The 27,358-nt window shown below is 42.1% G+C and overlaps 1 protein-coding gene across 3 annotated transcripts in view; it reads left to right on the forward strand.

Annotated features, from left to right (window-relative positions):
• The first annotated feature begins 11,265 nt into the window (after window positions 1-11,265).
• Window positions 11,266-27,358, forward strand: part of LOC139623233 (adhesion G protein-coupled receptor A1) — a 163,718-nt gene continuing 147,625 nt past the window's right edge. Inside the window, exon 1 of one of the 3 annotated variants that reach the window (XM_071481287.1) lies at window positions 11,266-12,009. In XM_071481287.1, coding sequence (XP_071337388.1) covers window positions 11,792-12,009 — 218 coding nt within the window. In that variant the 5' untranslated portion in view covers window positions 11,266-11,791. Of the gene's footprint in view, window positions 12,010-24,514; window positions 26,209-27,358 lie in introns of those variants that run through there. The other 2 variants (XM_071481288.1, XM_071481289.1) reach the window with 2 other exon arrangements.

The following is a 27,358-nucleotide window of genomic DNA, read 5'->3' on the forward strand; positions in this document are numbered from 1 at the left end:
ATTGTGCAATATAAATGTAATATACATGAAAACAGCGTGTTAAATTTTTATTAACTATAAAACAGAGTTCAAAATCGAGGCAGACCGCAGTCGTTGCACTGTGCTGTTACTGCCCTCTGACTTTATATTGCTGCCCAGGCTGCATCTACATGACTAGACTGGGCAAAGTGGGCAACTGGGTCCCAAAAGCCCCTGGTTTACTCTACTACAGACATTAGTAAGCTCAACACAATGACAGGATGTGATGTCACAGTGCCCGTCTTCAGGTCAGTCAGTGCAAGGGGTCTGCTGGTGTTTGGTGTTGCAGTGGTGACTGGTCTCCCACAAATGAAGAGTCTATTGAGGGTTTGTCTCATTTTAAACCAGATGGAGGGAAGAGAAGGGCTCAGATGATTTATCTCAGTTCATATTCAGAGTGTCTGGGTACTTCTCTGTGAATATGCTGTGAAATTGAGTGGACTGACTGTATCCAGGCTGCAACCAAATTGTTTTCATATCAATAGGTCTGACAATTATTTTCTTTAATAACAGATGGATTCTTCAGTGTATAAAATGTCAGAAAATAGAGAAATATGTATTATTATTCATTGTTCCCTGAAGCCACAGTTAACACATTCATATTGTTTTGTTTTTTTCTGATCAACAGTCAGTAATGCCCACATTTTGAGAAAACCAGGGAACTAGATACTCTCATCTGAGAGGCTGATACTATTGAAGTTTTGGCATTTTTGCTTAAAACCATTACATAAACATTACATAAAGTGAATCAATAGCAGTAGCAGTGGCCACCATCTCCGGTGTTGAGCTGAAAGAGATTCAGACTCATCCTCTGCCACCGCATGTTCATGCACATCTTGACTGACAGGTGCCCAGGGAGGGCTGGTAAAGAGACTGACAGGGCTGGTAAAAACATCATGGATTTTTTCACAGTCCACCAGCCCACTAATGCACCTGACTTGGTGTGGTTCAGCTAACCTTATTTCTACTGTAAATTTTAAATGAATATATTGTATTCATGACAAAATAAACATTTAACAGTAATTGACTGACAGCTACTGCAGCACAACAATCTGAGACCACAATGAGTCTCCAATATTTTCACATGAACTTGGGAATACTCAAAAAGTTTCACAAACATTCAAAAACCCATAAAAGTATTTCATGTAAAATGATGAGGAAGTATTTTAGATTCTGCTCTATTTCTAGGGCTGCAATGAAATTAAAGCAAATTTGAGCCACTGACCAACACATCTCCTCCGCACAAAGATTAGGTGTATGCCCTCCACTGAAGCATGTGTCCAGACGACACTCAGGACAATCTGATTTACTCATCAGAGGCTCGTTCAAGTCTCTCAACTTGCAGCCAGTGTTCACCTGTTATAGACAGATAGTTATAGATAAGTTTCCAGCAGATCACTTCTTACTGCTAGGTAGCATTGTGATAGTGTGCAGCCACAACGCCCATCAACATGTTGACAGTCCAACCCAGGAGTTCTCAGGAGTCATTACTACATTTTTGCATTTTGAGCACTCAGAACCACACATCTTGAAACTTAATTTTGATCTCACCCTCACATCTGTAAGGTTCTGTGACTGTATCGTAGTCGTGACACTATCACACTGACAAACATCTGGCCACAGACAGACATATAAACACCTGCCAATGATCAAAGCCACCTCTGTGGCAGTTCCTGCTTCAGTAGGTGTCTCCAAGATCAGATTTTGCCATGATCACACACACACACACACACACACACACACACACACACACACACACACACACACACACACCTTTTGCTTTTTGCTTATTCTAAGCAAAGAGGGACTTCCTCAGCGTCAAATCATTCCCTTCAATAGGCTACAGAATTTGCTTAATAAAGAATGCAATGCTCCAATCAGCACAAGTACTGTCAAAATAAAGCAGGTGGTCGTTGTAGCGGTCTCAGAGGACGAGTAGCAGTTTCTGAGCCACTTCTCAGGATGGGGAAACAAAGCCAAATGCTCAGGTTGGGCTTAGAAATACCAACATCTCACAGTGGATGACTGGAAAAAAGTCCTGTTCACTGATGAATCCAAGTGTGAGATTTATGGCAGTCACAGAGGGTGTATGTGAGGAGACCAACAGAGAGATGCCACAGTGTATCAAACCCACAGGGAAACATGATGCTGGGAATATTCAAGTATGAGGGTGTTTGGTCTACTCTGGCACCTGCACTGACTTGGCTACACCCTGACCACAGAGAAGTCTCTTCAGAGACATGCTACATCCTCTGGTTTGTATCTTCATGCAGAAGGACTCACACTGCAGCAGGATAATGACCCTCACACACCTCAACGCTCTGCAAGAACCACTTAAAGGCTGAAGAAGACCGGGGAGTCCTGACTGTCATGGATGTTCCTCCAGAGTCACCTGACCTCAACTCCAGTGATTTATGGGGCCACTTGAAGAATGAGAAAGCAAAGCATTCTGGGACATTATAAGAAGCTCAGATCATGCTGGGATAACGTGGGTCATCAGGTTTTGCACAAACCTGTGTGAGTCCATGTCAGCTCGAGTGTCTGCTGTCATTAAAGCAAAAGGGGGACAAGCCAGATGCAAAGAGTCTGAAATTCATGAACATTTTTCAGAGATTTAACTTCTCAGTCAAATTGTTAAGCTGATATTATCATTTTTAATGAATAAAATAGTATTACATTCAAAACTAATGGAAAATAGAAATATCTTGACTGGTGGTCTCAGACGTTTGGACCTCTCTGTATATCTCTCGTCCCTATAATGGACTGGAAAACTGAAATAACACATCTGCTGTATTTAACACTCACATAATTCTGTTGTATGGAGAAGCTTTTGGGGGGGAAATCATCAGCCAAAAAGCGGCATAAATTGAAAGAATCACACTTTCCTGTGTTACACAGTTTGCCAACCAGCCTGAAAATAATGAACCATTTTTTTTCTTCTAATCTTCACTGCTTCTTATCTGATCGCTGTCTTTTTCAGGCAGTAGACTACAGCAGGACACCATCAGGTACGCAGCCTCTCCCTCTGTAGGAGCTGTTTTTCTACAGACCTCAGTAACCATCTCTTGAGGCAGCTCTTGCGTTCCTTCCCTCATTAATGCCAAGCGCTTTCATGCTTGCAGAGAACAGGGCTGAATTAGTGCTAATTTTCCTGTGCGGAGTGAAAAAAAAAACTGTTATATGAGCTCTTCTCTGAGAAATGGGTTTATTTCAAACCTCCACAATTAACGACAAAATTTCAGTGAGGGCAGAGAAAGGCTGCTGCGCTCAGTAATTCCAGCGAAAACAAGTTGTAAAAATCCTGCAGTTGCTCCGAGGCCCTCTGTTTACCCCGTCCAAAAACTTGGGGGACTGAGAGCTTTACTGCCGCATGACAGTTGGGTAATAAAGCTAATAAATTCTCTGCCTATTCATGTGTTACACTCATGTCGCTATTTTAACAGTAGACCTATCCATAAAGTCAGAACTGGTTGAGAGACATATTTAACTGAATCCCTGCCTCTTTTCATAGCAAAGCAAATGAATTGACATGACCAAAAAAAAAAAACTTGGCTAAAGTGCTTGTTGTATTTCAGTCAATAAATATGTCAGCGGTCCAGTAAGTGAAGAATGAAGCCCTGTATCCCAGATAGGAGTCAATAGCGACTGCAAATTAGTATATGGAGACAGATGTGTGGAGATTTCCTGCAAAGGATCCTGAAATGAGACTCACAAAAAAGTACTGGAGAACGATTTCAGGGGACAAAGTGCTTAACACTGTCTGGCTTTTCCTAGTTTGGTAAATATCACCCAGCTGATACTTCAGGTAGTCAAAATGAATTATTCACACTTGTGCGCAAGTCTGCTTTTACCTGGATTCAGTTGCCAAACACACAGCACATAGTGAGCACAGTGATGTGGGTTAGCCTGGAATACACCCATCCAGTTACAGAGCTGGAGGTGGATTTATTCTGTTCTGCCAGTTTGGTTGTTAGTACAATATATTGTTATGTTTGGTTTCTGTGCAGCTTTGCCAAGAAGTAACAGGGCCTGCAAATAAAATGCAGGTATGATTGCTGCTCTGACACACTTGTTTTCTGTGAAGAAGCCTCTCTATTTTCTAACAGAAGCCCTCAGATTTAATGAGCTCAGCTGTTTCAGCTCATCTGGGAATGCTCCATGTATGACCCTCTGGTTTCCGAGGCTGTGGTTTGTGTTTTTTTGTTTTTTTTTCTGTTTTTTTTCTCTCTTGGCGATGCCAGCCGCACCCCTCCTCCTTGTGCCCACAGCCCGCTGCATCCTCCCAGTCTTTGCTGTGGCAGAGCGGCGGTGGAACATTCTGCGGGGAGGCCGAGCCACACAGGCCAAATAAGCAGTTTTGACCAATTAGAATTAGTTTTGAGCTCAGCATTGGGTTTGGATGGCAGACTGAGGGGTTCACGAAAGTGTGAAAGCAGTGGAGCATTTGGAGATGGGGGGGGGGGGGGACCACCAGCACGTCCCGACAGTGACATGTCCATAAGAATGTGTCACTGAAAAACACAGAGTTGCTTCATTCTGTTGGAGAACTGGAGCTTTCTTGCCTTCCTCCTCTCCATCTGCTTTTATGTGGCCGGGAAACAGAGTAGAGATGTTTCTGAATGAAGGCCAAGTCGAGGAGGAGTGGATTTGCAATGAATTAAGGATGGTTAAAAAAAGAAAGCACTTACTGGATGTGAACCGTAGTGCAGTGGGGATGAACTAGGGCCTTGATACACTTGCGCTAAATTGTCCAGCTTTAAGCCTCTCACAGCAGCAGCAGCAGCAGCAGCAGCAGCAGCAGTGGCTATGAGGAAGACGTCTCCAGAATGAGCCATAGCGTGACTTTTTAATAGAGACGGAGGCAGAGAGATAAAGAGAGATCCACCGACAGGCGTGAAATATCTGCTGTGGGAGAGCTTCAGCTCTGACTATGTGATGACCTATCTCACCACTCAGAACAAGTAGCTATTATGCTACAGAAATGGGCATGAGAGGGCAAGGCTATGGGAGCCCTGCCTGTTACCCCCTTGCTATTCTAAGTTTACAGCCAGTGAGGTCAGAGTTCACATGCAACAACACTCCCCCCTCGGGGCTGTTTTTAGATTCATCCTATCACACAATACATCTCTGTTTGAATGACATCCAAAATAGATTCTGGTTCTCATTTTTGACATGTTTTTTTCTTTTCTGTTTCCTGTTCATTGTTTGGATTATAAACAGTGAAAAAAACAGGGAGCCAGTGTATGAAACCCCATTGGTTTTCATACCTCATCTTCTACAGAAGAGTACAATATAGTGTAGTTACCTCTCTTTCCCCAATAGGGCCCAGTGTTGTCACTTAATTCCCATAACCATGACTGGATCACACATCAGACCAGTGGGACTGTTTGGTACATGCTTCTTTCCCACTCACTCTGTGTGTGTGTGTGTTTGTGTGTGTGTGTGTGTGTGTGTGTGTGTGTGTGTGTGTGTGTGTGTGTGTGTGTGTGTGTGTGTGTGTGTTTGTGTGTGCATGTATGTATCTTGCCCTTTCCCAGCTCTGTGAAATAGACAGAGTTGCACACAACCCAAGAATAACTCAGATGACATGTAAAGGGCAGTGGGAAAATGTTGTTTTTATTCTGCTACAAAAACTGTCAATAGAAATAAATCTGTTATTCTAAAATCTTCAACAAGTGAAAAAACCACAGGAAGACATATCTTTACACCCAAAAATCAGCAGGATATGTTTGGAAATATTGTTCTTTGTTTTAAAAGAGACCTGAGATGAGGTCAAAGGTGAAGTGAGTTTTGTGCAACCTTCCAGCAAGTTGTTTTGTTTTATAAAGGATCTTACTTTAAGACTGGAAACATGATAAAATGACTTGTTGAAATAGGATTTTTTTTTTTTTTTGCAGTGCCCTTCCCCTTCTTCTCCTCTGCCAGAAAATGTTCCCATTTCACTTCAGCTCCTCATCGGGTTCCCACTCACGCGGGCCGGATTATGAATGGAGACTAGAATACTTATAAGGCCCAGTTCAGTGCTGCACCACAGACATAACCCCTGTCTCTCCACCAATACTGCCTGTCAAAACAACAAAATAAAAGCCACAGTGTACAGAGCACTCCGAGCCCAAACAGCTTTTATATGTGTCAAACTTATTGCTGGGGATCAGCAGACAGGAGCAGCGCAACCTCCATCAACGCTAATGATGACAAACGAGCGAGCTGATGAAATTCCACGACGATCGTATTGAGATGTGAAAACAAGAGAGGAGTCCATGTGTGGTGCGTTTGTGAGACTTGAGGGGAAACAGTGATTACAAATGAATATACTTCACTTATTGTCCGCAGCCTCCCTTGAAGACAATATCGTTGAAAAAGCTGTCATGTGCCTGTTTTGTAAATGAGCTGAAAATGACTGGAGCTCAGACTCAGTGTTTTGATGCGGGGCTTATACTCTCAGGCGAGGGAAAGTGGAGGAAGTAGGCTGTGGAGGCAATAACAAATCCACACGCTCATGAAGAGGCCTCCGAAGATTACTTCCAGTAGTCTCTGTTTAGATCATTATACAAGCTCCAAACCTTTGCTGAAGTCCTTGTGCTGTGCTCTGGTGGTTGGTGGTCAGTGGGTCCACCCTGGCAATGAGTACGCCAGCTCACACCACACCGAACTCCACTCTCCAGTTTAAAAGTAGCACTGGTTTCCCAAATCCTCTTGGCACCTTATTATAGTGAGTCTTAGTTTATTGATGGTAAATTCATCCCAGAAGCCAGGGAAGGAACCCAGATCGTTCAGTGTGTAACATGTAATTAGATTTTTATACTGTGTTGTTGCTCTTTGGTTGGAATTAGCATTATCACATTTCTGACAGTGGTAGCATTGGCTCAGATGCTAACCGCTCACATAGACTTCACTTACTACATTTCTCTGTCTTTTATTCTCTACACAGGCTTTTTTTTTAAGCAGTTTCTAAATAAATCTGACTTGATTTGACTTGACTCTTCTTCACAAAAATCCGCTGGGCTTTCTGGTTAAAAGCCGTGGGCTAATGTTGGTGTTCACAGTGTCACAACACGACATCACAGGTGCCCCGTGCCCGCTCGCATTTTCATCAAACTTCCACAAGCACATGTTAATACATCTCAAAAGAAGGACTGTGTGTATATCATGGTGCCCGCCTCACTTCTTAGTTCAAGTTGATAAGAATAGACATGAAAACTACACTAATTTATGTTCATAGATAACATATGTGCATGTGTATTGCTGATCCCCAGCAATATGTGTACATATGGAAGAGCAAAGAGACAAAGCAAAGAAGGTAAAACAAGGGGATAAAATAGCACTTGTAATGAATGCAGGCCACCACTGAGGACGCAGAGGTCATGTCTTCAGTATCTTTTTAAGGTTTTAAAAGCCTTTTTGTAAATTTTCTCTGATGCCGAACATGGTGTCTTGCCGGAAGCAGATGGGTGGAGGTGACTGTTGCTTGACAAGAGCTTGTCTTTATAATACAAGAGGTTATAATACACCTTCTAAGCAGCACTACCTCTTCACGGCTGATTGGGGGCAGTGAGTCGCTCTCTGAAAGTGATGAGAATGGGCTAGTTAGCATGCTAACTTCAACAGAAGAAAAGATGACATTGATGTTGCTTTCCACCACTGGAGACAGCTCTCTGCAGCTGAAGGAATGAAGTTTGGTTCTGAACGTGCAACCTTTCTTCCAGACTGCTAAATAAATACCATAGACTGTTAATAAAGATAGACATAGCCTCTGTGATGTCACACATAGGTTTCTGAAGATTGGGCTGCTCCACTGTTGCCATCTTGTGTCTGACCTCGCCTAACTCCCAGCTAATTCAAAAATGGGCAAAGAAGAGGAACATGTGTGGAGCTGAGACTTCGGTGCATGCCAACTTGTGGCAATCATACGCTCACCTACCTGTCACTCAAAGCGGCTACGCCCTAAATTATTAGCATTAAACAATTGAGTTATATAAAAATTCATCCCCCATCCAGTTGTCATGAAGAAGGAAATTATCTATAGAGACCAAAACCATTTTTTGCACCAGGCTGTAAACATGTTTTTTCCTGCTGTAAACTTGGACATTTTAACAAGAGTCTGTGGGGACTGACTCACTTTTGGAGCCAGCTTCAAGTGGCCATTTGAGGAAGTGCAGTTTTTGGCACTTCAGCATTGGCTTCATTTTTTCATTTTTTGCCCTGGAGGTTTTCACGTGGTAAACAGCTGTTAATGCTAACGTGGGTTATGTAGCAGTTGCAAAACTTATAAATATCTCCTTTAAGATCATATAATTTCACATAAATTATACATGACTGGTTTTGAAGGCTGATTTTGATCCTTTTAAAGCAGTTTAAACCTGGAGTCATTGATTTTTTTTATTTTTTTTGCCCTGTTGGGGGCAAAAAAGCTGTTAAAAAAAAAAACTGACATAAAAGATGATGTGGCATAAGTGCTGGAAAACAGCTGTTGCAATGTTACATTAGCATCAGCACTCAGACAATAAATACAAAACGAAAAATGTAGTATATCTTCCCTCTAAATTATATATTATGATTATGACAGGACTGTTTATTCTATAATGACAGTGCTCAGAAGGCTTTAAAACATTTAGTAGGACAACATTTACAGAAAATATATATCAGCGGGTAAATGAACAAATAGAATGAAATATAGGTTTGTTTTTTTTGGCTGTTGGTGACTACAGACTCATTAACCTATTCTTACCCAACTTGTTTTTTTATATAATCTGTAGTTACACATTCGAACTTGTAACTAAGACTAAAATTAATAAACAAATGTTATTAACGTTATTAATGTTGTTACATGCAAGCAGACAAGTTAACGACGACATAAAGAAAATAGAAAGCGTAAATCCACATGAGGGTATTTTGTAGTGACATTTCAAGCTTAGACTTTCTCCAGGTTAAAACACAAGGAGTATTATTGTTTAATTTTAGGCCTAATGTTTCACACTGTACAGATAACATTATCAGTAAAGATAGCACCATGAAACCAAAAACCACCTGTCAAAACAACAGCTTCTTTTTTGCACCTAGTTCAGCATTATGGTGGGAACTCTGTAAAAACACAGCATGTTAAAGTGCCATGAGTATTATCCCAGAAGTCATGGAGTAATAATGAGAGTCTGTCATCCTGGCCTCCTCAAGTGGAGCAGGTAAATATTTAGTGAGGACTGTGATTGCTGCCGGCCGTGTCCTATTCATCTCTGTCAGTGAGTAATAATGGAGAGCTGTGAACACTAATGTGAGAGAGGGAAAACATGAGAACATGCTCTGCAGAGAAAGACTGTTTGCATAGCTTCAGTACAATTGACTCCATCCCTCCACTGTGCTCTAATGAGTCTTTATCTAGAGTTAATATTTAACTGTAAACTATTTTACAGTACAAATAATGTTGTTTGTGCTGATTAGTGATCCCATTCAAAAGGGGTTGTTGGGGTGAAAACACAACTGCTGCCAGAGAGAAAACCTTTATAGAACAGACTTGTGTTCGCGGGTTCTGTTTTCCATTAGGAGCACACAAGTAGCTCAGTGAACAGCCATGGCTCTCGTCCAAGGAAATGTTTCTCCAGACTCCATTAAAGATGGATCACTTCAGATGGCAATGTCGGCTGCGCCAGGTGACTTTCCTATTGGCTTACTAGGGGTCAGCTGGCGGGAAGATCCTCCTGTGTGCTTGCAGGCACGAGGTAAATACACTGTACATCTGTGTAAACAAGCGTGAGTGACAGTCCAAAAGGGGCGTCATGGGAGCTCAATATAGAGATGTATGTGGATAAACACAGAGCAGGGAGAAAGGAGTCCATGTTGCCTGTCAGACAGAAGAATAGGAAACATGGGCTGAATGCAGGGTCAGTGGGAGCGGCTTCAAACTCCCACTTTGTGCTGTCAGGCCTGCGTCGGAGACAATGTGGATAATGAGTGAGGAATTTTGGCGTGGGGCGCAGTGCACACATACACGTAGGGGAAGCAACTTGCACCAGCCCCAGGGGGCCCATCCAGCCAGCTGTCTCAGCGTCTGTCTCCCCGGGGCCAAACCCTCTGCACAGATGATCCACCATCAAGAGACATGATTGATGTCACTGGATACACTGTGTGGCCTGTTCAAACTCTCCATCCTCTGATAAGAATAAGTGTAAATTCGGGGATTATGAGACAGATCACAGGCCACATTGTCTGTATGTGTGTCAGGAGGCACCACAGGGCTGACTGCAATGGCTTTTATTGTTACAGAACAGTGTTAATGAAAGCAGAACCTGTATCTATACTGCATTTTAACACCTCAATCAGCATGTTTTGCAGACTGGCACATTTATTTTCAAGTCACACCCACTTCCTCAGGCAATAGCAGCTTTTTTTAAACAGCAAAAATGCACTTTTTCTCTTTCTTCTTAGACCATTTTTGAAATATTTTAAGTTCAGCTGTAAAGAAATGAGTCATTAATCACTTCAGTGAGTCCAACACTGTGTTCCTGTGTCAACCTGGTCACTTTCCAGCTCATATTCTTTATTTATTGCCATCATTTAAATGAATGTCAGGTTTACAAGCGCCTGCAGCAGCTTCTCGTGCAGCCATAATGAAACATGAGCAATATGGATCTTGGCACATTAACAAGACACTGCCATGTACTATAGAAAACCTATATTTTCAAGGAAACAGGAACAATGTCAGTTTAAATCAGACAAATCAAATATCCATATGACAATTATCATTATAGATTATAGAAAAAAGAGAGTGTAGGATAGAGTTAAGCGCTTCTGCAGGTTTTGGGGACATTCTGCTGATTCAGAAGTGATTCAAGATGGAGATCATTTTCAGTTAGTGTACAGGCCTCAGCAAATGGATACAAACAGTTCCTCTGCAGCTGTTCCCCAGTAAATGAAGAGAATAAAACAAACAGCAACACTTTTCATCAGGCGGTGGAAATGTTTGTGTGAGAGAAATCATGCCTAACACACATGCTGTGCACACTGCTGCACATCCCAGAGACTTGGGACCTCCAGGGACCCTTGGAGGGGACACAGTGGAGAAACAGTTTAATTTCATTGTTATTTCACCCAGTGTTTCCGAGGGGTGAGTCCACTTTCACTGCTGCTTTCTAGGAGAAGAACAGTTAAATTAAAGGAGTAACAAGAAAGACTCGCTTGTGATTGATTGATATTAGAGGCTAACAGATGGGTGTCTGCGGTCCTTTCACTCTGGGCTATGGTGAGCTTAGGAGTCCACGCTGGAGCCTGTCAGGACTCAGCGGGGAGGGACTTTCTGGACACTAACATGCGCAACAAGTCCAAGGTCGTAAGAAGTGCATGATGAGAGTGGATGACAGCACGGCGTGCAGCAGCTCGGACAGGAGCAGGATTTCAGGTGGACCCTGAGGGACAGCTTCTCTCCACGGGCTCTCTTTTGGTTGGACGTGTCGCAGCAACACCGATCCGGACTTTGGAGGCGCGCCGCTGGAAGTTTCCCCCTCGCACTCCACAGCACAGAGGACGCACTGTGGAGGATTTCATTTAGCAGCAGGAAATGGCAAAGATGCAGCGATTCACACCCATGAGGTTGAACTTTACTCCCGCTTTCAATCGCACAAGTAGCGCGGAAAGTTTGCAGCTCTTGAGGACGCAGCAGGTGAGCTGCAGGGCATGAGATCCGGACCGCAGCCCGACCACAGGCTGGACCGAACTGGAGCGGAAGGCGATGTGAAACGGTCCCGACCCGTCCCAGAGGCTGGGAGGACATAACTTGTCCACCATGAGGGCGCTGGGTTTACTGTGGGTGATCGTCGGGCTGTGGGGGTCGAGCCTGAGCAACAGGATCTGTCCCGACCTGATCGTTGACAGCTGTCACTGCTCGGCTGAGAGGTCCAAGGAGCTGAGCAGGCAGCACGTCCGAGTCAAAGTGGTGTGTGATGATGCGGACTTGATGGACACGCTGCAGCCCAGCTTCGTACCCAACAGAACTGTTTCCCTGTAAGTAGGTCTCACTGACAGTAACAGCATTTCAAATTTCTCTGTCCACTCAAATCTAACCATCTGAACTGGACTGCAGAGGATATCATAACTGAAGGCAATAGTTGATTTTATTCTCAAATTGAGACACTTTCTAATAGTGGATGGAATTTTTCTGGCGGGCCCTGAAGAGAGGTCTCTGAAGGGCCCCTGGAGATCCTTAAACCGCAGTTAGGGGACCTGAATTATAGGGCAGGAGTGTAAAGTGCTATAAATTGATTCCACAAGGTTAAACAGCTTTGACACAGTTCATCAGTGAGTCGTTACGCAGGATAAAATGAGTTTTAGAAGTATACTGCACATCATAAATTAAGCAAATCTTCCAGAAATATCACTTATATTGATACCATCAAGGTAATATCACAATAAGCTCAGATGCATTTTTCTACAATGTTGTGAAGATACCTCAAGAAGGCAGAGAAAAAAAAGACATAAATTAAACTTCAACTCATTATGAAGGAGTCACAGAGTAAATAAAATATACATATAGAAAAAAAAAACCAATATATGAAAAATAAATAATAAGGTATTGCAAGTATTTGTCTTTATCAATCCATGGTAAGACCTGGAATAAACTTGGCAGCCACTTTTAATGCTTCTGTCATGGTATAACATGACAAGGAGCCCCTTACCATACACATGTTCTCTACCTTTTTCAAAATAAAGCACCACTAAATAGATCTTCACCATAAAGGGGAGATGATGTGTTTTTGATTATGACTTAGTCCCCTGGTTGATGATTAACCACCGGTGGAGTAATCATGAGTTGATCAAAAGAAAATTAATCAGCAACAACTGAATTCATTTCTATTTAATTTAAAGGAAAATTATGGTTCCAGCCTCATGAATGTGAGAATTTCCTGCTTTTTGTATGTAATGGTAAATGTAATATCTTTGAGACTGAGACTGTTGTTTGGATAAACTAACACATCTGAAGAGACCACAGAGAAAACTTTTTTTCTTTCTTTTGATATTGTACAGATTAAAAGAATCAAATCAAAAGAACAATCAACAGTTCTTTTTCATGATTATTATGATTATAACCTTTATCTAATCAGGTACTGTCAGATACCAGTACTGTTCAGATCAAGGTAAGGCACATGACAAAACACGAGCAAAACACACAAGCTCATATAAACACTTCTCTGAAAAGATCCAAAAGGCCAGTTTAAGTCCATCTATGAGACCTTAATATTTTAATGTCCTACCAAGTCTGGTACCCACTGGGTATCAGGGGTCACCCCGTCCTGATCTGCTCTGATAAAATGTAGTTTTATATTTGAGAGAGAAAGAACTGTGCTGTACTGAGGCAGCCTCAGTATGAGACATTCCTTAACGAAAATCCTAGAGTGTAGTTCTCTTCTTGTTGCTTGTAAGGACCAACCATGTGCTGTATAGAGTCGTGAATATGATCTTTATCATATTCATGAATCTATGCAATCATCTCATATTATTATTATTATATTTATCTCCTGTGGTGAATATTAATGTCTATTTGCAGCCATACTGTTCTTACTGTAAGATGGTAAATTAAGTTACTAACTGCTGAAACAAGAAAGCTGTTGTGCTCTCGGACCCTTTGACCCACTGCAGTCCCTCTGTAAGCCACAGTCCAGCCTCACCTGTCTTGTGTTGTTACATCTGCCTAAGTCTTTTGCCTTTCACATAAATCTTTAGGGATATTATTTGCATTGTATTCAAAGTTATTCAAACATAAATTTTGCACTTCGACGGGGACTTTGAGAAACCTTTCTTAGTATTCATCCGTTCCTCGCTTGTAGATGAAATAGCACTTCAAACACTCAAGGGGTTGATAACTTTCCCCACATGTCCCCCGCCCCAGCCCCACCCCCTCTCTGCAGGTGCTCAGATTGACTGCTAGATTAATAGAGGGTTTTATTCTTGGAAACCTGAGGTCTGCTTTTAGAGTGTAAAAGCAAATACTAAATGTAAAGGCCCTTGACAAGTTACAGCCATCCACTCATTCTGAACTATGGGCACTGTTGATTAATGGTAGCACTTTGCTTACTGCAATTTATTTGGAGTGGTGTTTGCTCCCGTGTAGGCCGGGTTGCTTTTGTTCCTTTAAGTGGAGAGTGGTTAAAGGCTCTACTTTGTTTTCAAAAGCAGGTCTTATTCTGTAGTTTGCAGGTATTAATGAAATTTGAGTGAGTCCCTTTAAAATTTAAAGGGGTCTACATTGATAAATAACATTAAGACTTGATGTTTTCCGTAAAAACATATCGTTAGTGTCAGACTAACTGGATTCTCGCTTTCTCAGTTGACGTGAGAAATCTGAGGGAGTGTGTTTGCTGTGTTATGAGTAGACCAGTACAAATAAGCTTATTCCTCAGTCAGTCCTATTCCTTGGTGAACTAAGTCTTACAGCCGAGTCCTCGCTCGGCCAGGAAGCAGTTTTCCTGCGTTAGGAAATGTGACCTTTGTCAGGCTGAAGTGGCCTCCCTGCTCGCTCTTTTGTTTAGATGTGCTGTGCAAATAAACAGATATATCAAGGGAAGTATGCACATACCGGTCTCCCCCTGCAGATTGCCCCAAATGTCTCCCTATGTGCTCTCTTCATTTTCTCCCGATCTTACCTTTTACGTAGACAACGAGCTCCTTGTGGAGCCATTTCCACCTTGATAACTCAAGCCCAGTGTGTCACGTCCAAGCATACTAACCCAGATCCAAATTCCACCTATCTAAAAACACAGATTGGGCTTTGTTGCTGTTCTTTTTGCCTTTTATCGTTGTATCTATAACAGTATATGCGGAACAACCCCTACAATAAAGCAGCACCTTGCAAATGCCAAGAAAAAAACAACTTAAGATGCAAATGAAAGAACAGAAGCATAAATAAGAGATGAAAATGAACTGTGTGCAGCACAACGCCCTCAGTAAACGCCTCTGCCTGTTTTCCTTATCGTCCGTGGGGAAGGGTTGAGGAGTTGAGGAGTTTGGAGCAAGGCCTGACAGCTCAGTTGACCTTGGGACCTATCTGGTGTAATCGTTTCAGCGCCGCCGAGCAGCAGAGGCACCGTCTCTCTGCAGAGGGTAGCAGCTAAGATTGTAGCCGACACCTGTCTCAGGCAGTGCTCTAACAGGAGGATGCTCTGCTTGTCCAGGGGAGAAGAGGGACAGATTGTGGAAGAGACAAGGGGATAGAGTGAAGATGGGAGATAGACATGGGGAGGCAGCGAAAGAGCCATTGGAGGAGTAAAGGGAGTGACAGAGAGGATGCTGGGAAAGTGGGCATGGGAAGTGTTTGGTAAAATGTCACTTGATAGCTGAGACTGAGGCTGATTTAGATGATGTGACTGCTGCAAACTGATTGTTTGGGTGGGGTGGTGCTTGTCGCACAGTCACGGCTGATTGGGACTGAGCCTCAGAGTCTCCTCACTGCTGGAAACTGCATGCAAAGAGATGCACACTGTGCTCTTACATAACTGAAAACTTATAAAGTTTGTACTACAACGGCTGCTGTTTCCCCTCTTGCTGTTCTGGTGTGTTGTAACCAGACCTGGGTCACGCTGTATTTGCATATTATTCTGACTATTTATTTTTACCTGCTGAGTGTAGCTCAGTGTGTGTTTTCCCCCCGGTTGTGTAAATGTTGCAGACCAAGACCTTTTTAGGAGTCCATCCTGTGTTGCAGTAAAAACTTCACTGTTTAGGATTACTATCACAACTCTTGTGGTCTTATTTTTGGCCCCAATAGCAAATTAAATCTGGCCCGTACTTGGGCCACATTCCTGTTTTCTTCTGGCCCAGTATATGCCCGGTTCCACGGCCCAAATCTGGCCCATATACAGCATAATTGTAAGATTCTACTTCCACATCTAGACCAATTCTGGCACACACACAGAAAATCTTCTGGCTGTCAGTCAACACGGGAGGATAACAACTTGAGTCTGTAAAAGTATATGGGCCAGACTTCGGCCAAGGACCCAACCATATGTTGGGCCAGAAGTTTCATTTTGCTAACTGGGAGGCAGCAGTTTTAATCAAAAAAGCTCTGACATGACAGAACGACAGAGTTAGCTGTTGGACATAGTGAAAGGTTTACCAGCTACACAGAGACATTTCGGTGAGGAGTTGGTGGAGGCCAAAAACAGAGCTAAAAGAGAGCGAGTACTGGACTTTAATTTAAAGTATTTGCTGGATGTGCAAAGAGGCAGCTATTTGCTAACAAGTTTGTGATACAGTATCTTCTTATAAGCTGAAATGTGCCAGTGTAGTGTCCCCAGGTTGTGTCTGCTTTCCCCAAGTAGCCAGAAGCAGTTATTGCAGTTTTAACTTTATGTCCCGTGACAACGTTAGCTTACACTCTCATCCTTCTTGTTTTCAGTGTTTGTTCCAGCTGTTTTGTTGCTGTTTCTTGTCTAATTTTTAGTTGTTGATGAACAAAAATTTTAATTAGTTAATTTATCCATTCGCCTGTCTTTTATAGTACATAATTGTTAAAGCTTTTGGTGTTGATGAAATACATTTTATCATTGTTTTCCATTGTCAAATGTTCTTTTTCATCATAGTTTTGACAGTCATTGTCAAATTGAACACTGGAAAACAGCCTAAAACAAAAGCCTGTTATTTTCCACTGTAATGTAATAGTTAAAGATGGTGACAGCTTGTTGTCAGATTTCACAGAAGTGCTTAAGTAGGTATTTGTTCTTTTAGTTTTTATCTTTTATCTTTTTTTAATTCACCTAACTGTTGCAGGAGAGATGCAGTTTGTCTCTGACCTCCTGTACTTTCAGCTGCAGAGAGTGACCTTCCTCTGGATTTGTGTACGCTCACTGATGGAACCACACTAAGCTCCTCCAAAGCCTGTTTGGTTAGAAAGAGAAAATGAAGGCATTTGTTCTGCCAGAGCCAAAGCTGGAGGTGTTTGGCTGTTCTGTGGGTCCTCATCATCATCTTAGTCCTCATCATCATCATGATCATCATGATCATCATTATCATCATCATCATCGTCATCATCATCAGAGGCAGACAGGAGGGGCTTTTTGTGGTGTCTAGAGGGAAGTGATCAGGACGAGGAGGTAGCCTACTCCAAACCACTACAAGAATATGTCAGTCATTGTGCCAGTGTAGAGAGGGACCCATGAGACAGGAAGCGTGGCTGTAAAATGGCTGTTGATTTTAAATACTGTGCTCCTCATGCATGATCCGGGTCAGAGGTTCATATTGCTCTGAGTGCATCCGCGTGGACAAACGTGGCACGTCAGAACACACTTCATTTTCTCGTTTCCTTTCTTTTTAAAACAGCTCTCTGCCTTCTCTCGTCTTATTTTGAGTACAGCTATAAATATAATTCTGTATATTCTCTTCTCCCCTCCTCTCTTATTCACTCCCTCACTTTTATTTTCCCTTGCTTTTACTCCTTGGGGGCTTTTTTTCTCGTCTGCTGAGGTGCTGTTTGTGCTCTACCCTCTTCAGAGTTCTGAGTACTTCTACATGAATATTTCATTGACATGCACACATAGCCCGTCCATATTCTCCTGTGCATTACCTCACCGACAAACCCTGCAAGCGCGCGCAGTGTCGAGACATCCGGAGCGTAAAATGCCTTAAATGATATGTCACGTAGATAACGTAGAGAGAGCTGGCTGTTAATCTAAAGAGACATGACCAAAATGACCCTGATAAAAAGTGTTGCATCTAACATCTCAAGCTGTGAGGAGTCATGCCAGTCACTTTCTCTCTCTGACTCTCTGTTGGCTTCTCTGTGCTTATCTCCACTGATATGGAAGATTTCAGGTTCATCTTTAGATGAGTGCACTCTCCAATATCAGTCGTCTGAGCCCCACAGGAAGTAATACTTTAAGACCACTTTCCCCCCAAGTCAAGAACATTTGCCCTTGTGTGTTCAGGATGGGTGAGGTCAGGGCCGAGCTGTAATGTTGCTGCATGCTAGAAACCCCTTAAAACTGTGAATAGCCATTGATTAATGTCTTCACCAGCAAAGGATCAGTGTTTTGGCATGGTTTCTTCCAGGCTTCTGTGGATGTGCATGGATACATCACTCAGAGGTTGTGCAGGTCCAACGGCCTTCAGGTCGGCTGTCTGAAAAGCTCGGTAACTACCGTTCACGTGGCATTCTTTAAACAAACAGCTGATCAGCGTTGCTTCAGACTATAATCATTCACCGATCGAGAGGTCACGACTGCTCGGGAAGAGAGAGGAGTCTGTAAATTGTGCTATAGTCTTGAAAAACCAAGAATGTGTCGAAACCCAGACTTACCGTCTAAAAATATTAGGTAAAGATAAATACAGTGTCTGCCAAGGAGATTTCTCCGCTCTGCTTTCCCTGCCTCCTCCCTGCACCGCTGAGTAAATACTAATGTTACTAAAGGGTCATAAATTTGAGAGAGCAGAGGAGGCCAACTTAGGAGCCTGTTGTCTTTTCCTTGTTTTCTGACTCATTGTAAAACAAGGCGATTGAAACCCTGATGTGTGCTGCTTCTGTTCACAGTGGGAAGCATATTAGCTCTCTCCCGCCTGTCTCACTGGAGCCTTGGCATGCCTTTGTCAGCGCGTATGTGTGTGTGTGTGTGTGCACATCACTCTGTGTTTGAATCAAAGAGTCACAGTGTATGTGTATATGAGGTCTAGATGTGTGTCAGCCTGGACATTTTTCACTATTTCACCTCTTCCACATGTTTCTCAGCCAAACAATCATTTAGGATAATGGTTCTCTGAAAGATGGTGCCAGAAACATACTCAGCAAGGCTACACATAGCATGTTAAACATCTACTGCCCATATCTTTGAAAAATTAATGATTTGACTTTAATTACTTTAACAAATTCAGGAACAGAGCTGGAGTTTGATAGCATTATTGAACTGGAATCCAATCAGATCCCTTATCAAATCCATTTAGGTTTATCTTCCAACACTTGTGAGTCATTAAAGTTATAAAAAACAAGAATTCAAGGATTCACTTGAGGCTTGTTATCACCTTTTGTTGGCTGAGAGGGCCGGCTCACCGCAGCTTATTCACAACATGTAGCTACAACAGTATGAAATGTTGATATGAAAATAACAGGTGTAGCCAAATAACTTTGTTTTCATATTTTTCCTGACCTCATGTTTCAAATAGTGGAAGTCCCAATGCAGAATTATTAGGCTGATAAAGTTAATATAAACAAAGATAAGCAGGAGATTAGAGAACTCAAAGTGACATGATTCACTCATCACTGCAAAAACACGCAGTCCACTCTCGATCATACAGCTGTGTCACAGCTTCTTTATCACACAAGATCCACAGATACATTTCAGTTTGCAGTCACTTCTCTTCTCAAATAAAATATTAGTAAAGCCATTTGCTGCTTCCCACAGGGGAGACAAACCAGGCAAATGCAATGCCTGGCAAACTATGAACCTCCCATAAAGACACTATACAGTCCACTGCTGCTGCTGCCCCAACCCCCCCCATGAGTGGGGCCCTTAAAGCCTGATGAAGGATGCTGTAGCTAATGTCTTTGCCTTGCTGCATGTGAGGCAGTTTTAGGGGACATCTGTCTGCATGATGGGGAAGTATTCTTTGCCTGGGTCTAGGGCTACGTCCACACTACTATGTTTTTGTTAAAACAGCGTTTTAAATGAAAGCGACCTCCGGCCACACCACCCTTGTAGCTCTGTATCAGAAACAATCTCTGTCCGGACTAACACAACTGAAAACGCATTAGGATGCATGAGCTGGTGTAAACAGGAAACAGATTGTCTATTCTGTGGTTGATTAGTCAAACAAAATACTACTGCTACGAGGAATGCAAAGGCAGTTGTAGTGTTAAAATGCAAAATTTAACTGGACAACAGGTGCCAGCAAAAACAACAAGGTCAGTAATGCTTGTAATTCATTCTTCATATTTCCTCCACCACTGGTAGTCGAGGCTGATAAGACCCAATCAGGTACTGACTGTGGATGTGTACATCATCGTTTCCAAAGATCTCGGTTGGAGGTTTCAAACTGAAATTGGGCAAACAGCATTTACAAAACTTTTCATTTTCGGGGCTCGACAACTCCAGAATAGTGTAGACGCCAGGCGAAAATGTAGCAAAAAAAAGATGTGTTTTAAAATGAAAATGTAGTAATATGGATGTAGCCTAGGATTGCCACTGCTTCCAGGCCTTTGTTAAGCCTGATGCTATGCAATCAGCAAGAGTGTGAATTGCATTGCATTGTGCACAATAAAAACAAAAGGGACCTTAAAACATTGCTCCATAGCTCTCCTAGTGGACAAAACCACATGAGGTACCTTTAACCAGTCAACAGACAAAAGTTTAATGAAGTCATTTCAACAAGTTGCTCGCAGAATTATCGTTAAGTAGCTGCAGCAGATTAACATTAATCTGCTACCAGTGATGCTTGTAATTTCAATGCGGGAATGCAAGAGTCAGCACTGGCTGAACATAAGAAGCCTGCTAACATTATGTTAATGGTTTCTGCATTACCCTTTGATTGTAGAGAGGAGTGAGGAGATAAAAGGTTCGATAAGAGAATCATTAGTGTTGGACTTTTGAAAGTCTGTGTGCGTTGCAGACTGCAAACTCAACAAAACTCTATTCAGGACTACATTTCCAATTCACCCAGTTGCTTCCTGTCAGGAGGATGTCACAGTGTGAAATACAGTGTGGGTCAGTAGAGCCTCCAATCAGCTCAGCAATAATCTCTTTTATTTGTGATTTTTCTGCGCTTAAATGTTAATAATGTTTACCACCAATAAGAAATCAGATATCAGTGCCTGAATGTGAAATCCTTGAAATTTCTACATGAAGGGTGGTGTCATAGGCACTGTCACCTAGAGACCAAGTGAAGCTCTGTTGATACGTACTTCTGTAGGTAACCCTCAAAGCTATGTCTGTTTCCCATCCAAGGTCAATGTTAGTAGGTATGAAATATGTTATTTTGGTTAGCTCCGTCTAGTAACTCGATCTTTTAAAATAACAAAGGGTTTGGCTGCATGAGGAGAAGTGGCCAGAAACCTCGAGGCCAGTGGATCCACATGTTTGTAATAGTTCACATTGTGATCTTTACTCCACTTGGTCCTCAGGACTGGTGTGTTGGAGGGCATCTGCCGAAGCTATTTTTGTTTCAGTTCTCCTATAATAATATAGTTGGATGTCTCTGGTGCATGGCAGCCTGGCTACACTGTGACTTTTCAGCTGGACCTCATAGAAATATCCCAGCTGTGGCGTGGAGGGAGAACAAAAGCCAGAGCTCCTGTTGTTAGGGAAGAGCTGATATGAATCTCAGTCACTGTGTTTAATCAGTCCGACCGTAGCCTCACAGCCTGAGGATGGAATCAAACTGTCACTTAGGAATTATTAGACAGTAAATTATTTTTATCATTAATGAACTGCTTGGTGACTGTGTCTCTAAAATGTCAGAAAATAATGAAAAATCCTCATCACAATAGCCTAAGGTCAAATTACCTGCAAACACTGTGTTTTTTTAAATTGAACTTAAATGATAATCAATTACCAAAGCAGTGAGTTAGTGAGATATTTCTCACATTTTTCGAACAAAGATGAGTTATTATATTGCTTCCAAAAGACATCCATCAAAAGCTTTGGTTTTGAAAATGCTTTTTGGATTTTTACAGGAGGTGAAATGTTTGAGTAATACAGCAATTAAATTATCAGCCTCTTTCAGTAATTTTGAGCTCACGAAATTCGCCACAGAAAACGCTCTTCTGCCATATGGGAGAATCGCAAAAGTGCAGCAATAACTAGATATACTACACACATCTGGCTGTGGCTGGCGCAGGAGCAGAGTAAGCAATGACATAGACCATTTGCTGCAGCCCACAGAGACAATAGTGAATCTGTGCTCTCCTCCCTCATTGAAAGCAGCTTATCCGCAGAGAACATAATTGATAATGTAAATAGAGAGTTGGACGGTCGCTCCAGAAGTTTGTCATGGGCTGTTTACATAATGTTCAATTCTGTTTTTCCTGTGATTTCCTGGACGTTACGCAGAGGCCTGAGATAGGCATGCAGGGGTCGGCAAGCAGACGCACACACACACACAAACACACACACACACACACACACACACAGGCAGCATAGAACAGCACAGGACACGCTTGAGTTTGCACAAACAGAGGCTGCCTGTCCCTGAGTGGGGCGTCCGTCCGCAGAGGGAGGTGTAGCATTCTGGGGAACAGAAGAGACATGGGACAAAACACAGTGACAGCTTTGGTATCCCATGATCTCAGTGCTGACTAGCGTCACTTCATCACTCCATCCGTACGTGGCTTTAAAAGGAGCTGCTGCTGTTTTTCCAGAACATGAGGTGGTAGTGTTTGGAGTGAGGCCCTGGAAATAAAAGAATAAACTCTGCTTGGCCTCTGAAACTGAAACTATTATGAGGGCTTTGGTTATTTGTCAATAAATCTGTGTGTGAAATATTGTGAAATTGACCCACTCAGTCTCTCACCATGTCTGGCCGTCTCCGTGTTGGCTTATGTGTATCTGCTGCAGTTTTCTGCTCTCTGAGAGCTTTGTGTCAAAATGAATCCAATCTGACAGGAACCCAGTAGAATATTGATGTCTGGATCAACAGCAACAATAAAAATCCATATGAATTGTTGCTTACTCACTTTTGCCTGTCTAAATGGCTGCCTGCAAATCTTATAGTCCATTCCCACACGGCTTAGGTCCTCTGATTGATTTGTGGAAAAAGAGAAAGTATTTTGCACACTGAAGTTTACAGGCTCCCACCTGTGTAGTTAATTGTCTGCTAAACCCCGCCCCTTAGGAGTGATTGCCCAATAGCTACTGTAACGAGCCCTGGCAGGCCTGTCAAACTACACTGGGCTCTAATGGGTAAAGAGTGTATTGTATGCCTCTGCTGATTTTGTCTGGCACCTGTACCCCACTCTATTCATCTCTGATTGACTGTCCCTTTCTGGGAGAGGTCCAAATGTAAATACAATCTTGGATGTTGACATGAATTTGCTGACACAAGTTTGTGTCCATCCTGGCTGTTTGCTGAGAGGGGACTTCCTGTCTTCATTCCTGCTTTTCCTGCCAAGACAACTGTTATTACTCTGGGGAGAGATGGGTACTTTCCCCGAAGAATATGCATAAGCAAGCTTGTTATATTAAGGAGCAAAATATACTGGCACAAATGCAAAATTATTCAAAATTGTTCCAGAAAAATTATTGTTGTTAGTTTTGTCCAGAAAAATACATTTTTAGACATTCTTGTGTCCAAATGTTAAATGTTTAGTTCTTTTTTTTGCCTGTCGGTTTGTGCAGTGTGAGTCTCCACCGTGAACACACTTCCACTCTGCTCCCTTGCAGTTTGGCCAAGCAATTTGCCTGTTCAGCACAATGCATTGTGGGATCCCACTGCTTAATCCTAGGGTTAAATTGAGTATACGTTCCCTGCAGCCATAACAAGCGCTCTGTCATCACAGAGGAGTGTGGTGACACATCCCAATTACCCCTCTCTCTCTAAACCCGGCCAATCACTCCCAGAACCCACCTTGTTAAAAGAGGATGGGAGGGTGATGGTGGGAAATGACCTTGTGCAAGTGTGTGTGTATATGTGTGTGTGTGTGTGTGTGTGTGTGTGTGTGCTCATATGCTGACAGGAGATACGCAAAAATCACACATGCAAAGAAGGGCTCTAGCCAGCAGATGACAGGGGCATGCACATGTCCACAGCGTCACAGAGACAGAGCAGTCCTGTAGTGGATGATTTAAGAGCTGGCTGGAGAAATCAATATTTTAGCATATATGAAATCCAGAAACATCGTCCAAGGTGTTTAAAATGATGTGAATCTGGGCTGTAGAATAAGCACGATATAAATCATTAGCCGCTTGCACAGTGTTGCACTGTGGCGTACTGTATAAAATTGTCTGTGTGTGTGTGTGTGTGTGTGTGTGTGTCTGTGAGTAAAGAGAAAGCAAAATTTTAGATTGAATTTTTCAGCAACAAAATTAGGACCAGTAGTTTTTGACTTCAGCAGGAGTGGCTATCAGGAGTTCAAGTTGTTTAAATTACTAAATATTCAGTGTCTCTCCTTCCAAAACATCAAGTAATCCTGGTGCAACTACTGCAACTACTACTGCTGCTACTGCTACAACTACTAGTACTACCACCATTACAACTACTACAACCTCCAGTTATTTTAACAAAAATTTACGCTATTTTGATCCAAACCTTCAGTAAATTCATCAAAGTCCCTGAAAAGCTGGTTCCATATTTGCAGTATATATATATTCATGACTAATAAGTCAACAACAATCATAAACCTGCATTAACTGATTTTTATTTTTTTTTTGTCCACTTGGGGTAGTGCAACAAGGTATGAACACAGCACTCACTCACTGATTTTACACATCCAGGAGTCACAGAGTAACATTAGCATTCCCTTTATGTCATTTTTCTAGTCACACCCAGAGGCAAGTCCCATATTGATTCTCGTTTTTGCTCTGTTTTGGTCTCTACCAACACCAGGCAAATTTCTAGCTCCTTAATCGTTTATTGCTCCAGGATATTTACAAGTTAGTTGCTTATTTTATATTTTGCTTGTTTGTGTGCTATTTGATGCTGCACAACATACAAAAATGCATCAGGTGATCAGTGGGTTTGTAACATTACTCAGAGTCAACTGGTCCATTGTTGATATAAAAATATTAATTAGTGCAGGTTTAAAAAAAAAAATCAGGTATTATTTATTAAGGCTTTTAAACCCCCAGTCAGATCCACCCCTCAGTCCTCCTCAGCTCCACCTTCTTGTCCAAATGTGGTTTCCTCTGGTTTCAATAAACCGAGAAGGCGACGGCCAAACTGCAAACTCAAGGTTTTAAAACGGCAGTTCACAAACCAACGGGTGACATCACGGTGGGCTGCCACTTGGATTTGCACAGACAAAACACAACAGACAAAAATCTGCCATGTGGAATAAAAACATCTGTTCTAACTCTTGTGAAAAATATTGGGTTCATGACCCCATCACTTACAGTGTGAGGTTGATTTACAAAATATACTTCAGGGGCTTTAAACTTGGGGTAATTTATGACTGTATTGAAATTGTATTATATGTCATATTCATTATTTGCTTAATGTCGGGCATTTTCAATTGTTTAAAAATAATCTAGGCTACACAAATAAATGTGGCCTCAGTTTCCTATAACCAGACAAAACATTTCTCATTTCGGTACATGTGGTAAACTGCACTTCCTGTACTGTTCTTTTACTGTGTTTCTAGCACTAACTGGCTCCAAGGTACTTATGTCATCATGTGGTGAGGTTATCCTGAACAAACATAGTAGAAGTTATTAGCTGGGTTGATGAGCAGATGTGATCCCCTGTCTGAAATGTCTGAAAAGCAGAGGGTAACACAGGCCTCATGTGACCTAACACATTACTGTGCATTTTTTTTTCACACTGGACTGTGCTGTATGTACTATATTGTACTAGTATGTTTTAGTGTTGTTACACTCCTGTTAAGATAACATTTTGCTGTCCACATTTACAAGGTTTACGTTTTGTGTAGGATTAAGGCTGGGGTTAGGTTACAGGTTATTTAAACAGTCCCTGTACATTTGAATCAATATTGTTATTGCAATCAGATAAGCCAGAAGTTATTTGTGCCTTTTGAAAGAATGTCCTTAAGTAACATTTGTTGTATTTTATCCATGCCGTGTGCCACTTTTTTCCTCATGAACATATGTCTTGTTTGTGCTCTATACGATGTGATCATGGTCTTGAGTCATACATAAATTAAATTAAATAAAAAGTACAATCAGAAAAAAATAAAGCCCTTAGGATTAAGGTAGTAGCGGTTAGGGAAAACAGAGCTGCCACCTGTACGCACTTTGCGTAGCAGGTACGCAATTTGACAACAAAGTACGCTGGTACGACTTCTCGCTGTAAACTACGCAATAGATTGCGAATTCCGTTGAGCACGTACCGTACTCAAGTTGAACAGCGGGGGCAGCAGCGTCTAGTCTGCGGAACAAGCGAAGAAGAAGAGTTCGACCAATCATAGCGCTGGGTTCAGTCGGTCCAGTCCCCGACATGTCAGGCAGGGATAACTGACGCATCTCAATCATTTCAGCACAGAAACGGCCCTGTTAGCTGCTCTCTGCGCCCGGCTGCCTCCTCAGGTGAGGGCGGGGGTTGGACTCCGCTGCGGAGGTAAACGGGCTGCGGTGGATGCGGGAAGCTGCTATTGAGAATTGACCGAAGTTAACGCAGACCTGCCGAACCTGTCAAAATATTCAGCGTTGACAACGCTAGCCAGACGTTACGTAATAAGCAGGCTAGCTAGCGACCGGACATTTAAATGAAAGTAACGTCAAGTTATATTGTGTGTCTGTGTGCCGCCGGTTGTTAAAGGTTGCTTTTGATAGTACTGTACCGCAGAAATAACGTTTCCTACAAAGTTACCTTTGCAGGTTAAATCAACTGACAGTGTTTCACATCACAACATGAGTTGCTGTGTCTGAAAATGAAAACATATGCTGCCACATACAAAATAAATTAAGTCAATGTTTATTAAATAATGGAATAAAATTCACTTACGTTTATCAATTTGCATAAGCACGCCTATCATAATAACATGTTAATAATGAAAACAGTGGTTCTAAGTAGGTGACTTTCATTGTATATTGTAATATAGCCCAGTCAAGTGTAAGTGATATTTCAGAACAACATGGCCAAGTTTCAAAACTTGAAGTTAACATATGTAAAAATGCTCCCTGCAAGTCAAACACCAGGATTCAGCCTCTGAACTGATGTCACATTGTTCACATGTGGCCCAAACAGTTGTCTGTTCCTAATGTAAATATGCCCTTTCATCAGAGTTCATCAAGAAAATATGATTAACTCATATGTTAAATAACTTGATTTTATGTGGGTGAGTAGGGGAATGACCGTGTGCAAAGTGAAGTGGTGTGGAAGCATGTGAAATAAGCATTACACTATTATGGTACTCAAAATATTTTCCCAAGGTTGGCAGGTCTGGGAGTAAATACTGTCAACAGAAAGACCTCACAAGTATAGAATATTGGTTTAGGTGTGTATGTGTGTTCGTATGACTGTTGTCTTGTCTGCGTTTTTACTCTGTTGTGTTAAGGGCTGAGGAAGTGCTCGAGGCCCAGTGTGTTCAATAATGTGACAAGATTTTGTGAGTGTGTGTTTGTGCCTGCCAGTAACACACTCTATGGGACGTCCTGTCCAGGCACTACTTTCCTCTCCTTGCCATAGATATGCATCAGTTGAAGCACATATAGTTCTTCATTTCCCAGTTCAGCTCAGACGTGATTCACCCGAGGAAGGAAAAAAA

This window comes from Trachinotus anak, unplaced genomic scaffold, assembly GCF_046630095.1.
Source record: "Trachinotus anak isolate AG129_WGS33_773 ecotype Australia unplaced genomic scaffold, CSIRO_AGI_Tana_v1 ptg000007l, whole genome shotgun sequence".
In the NCBI taxonomy this organism is placed as follows: Eukaryota; Metazoa; Chordata; class Actinopteri; order Carangiformes; family Carangidae; genus Trachinotus; species Trachinotus anak.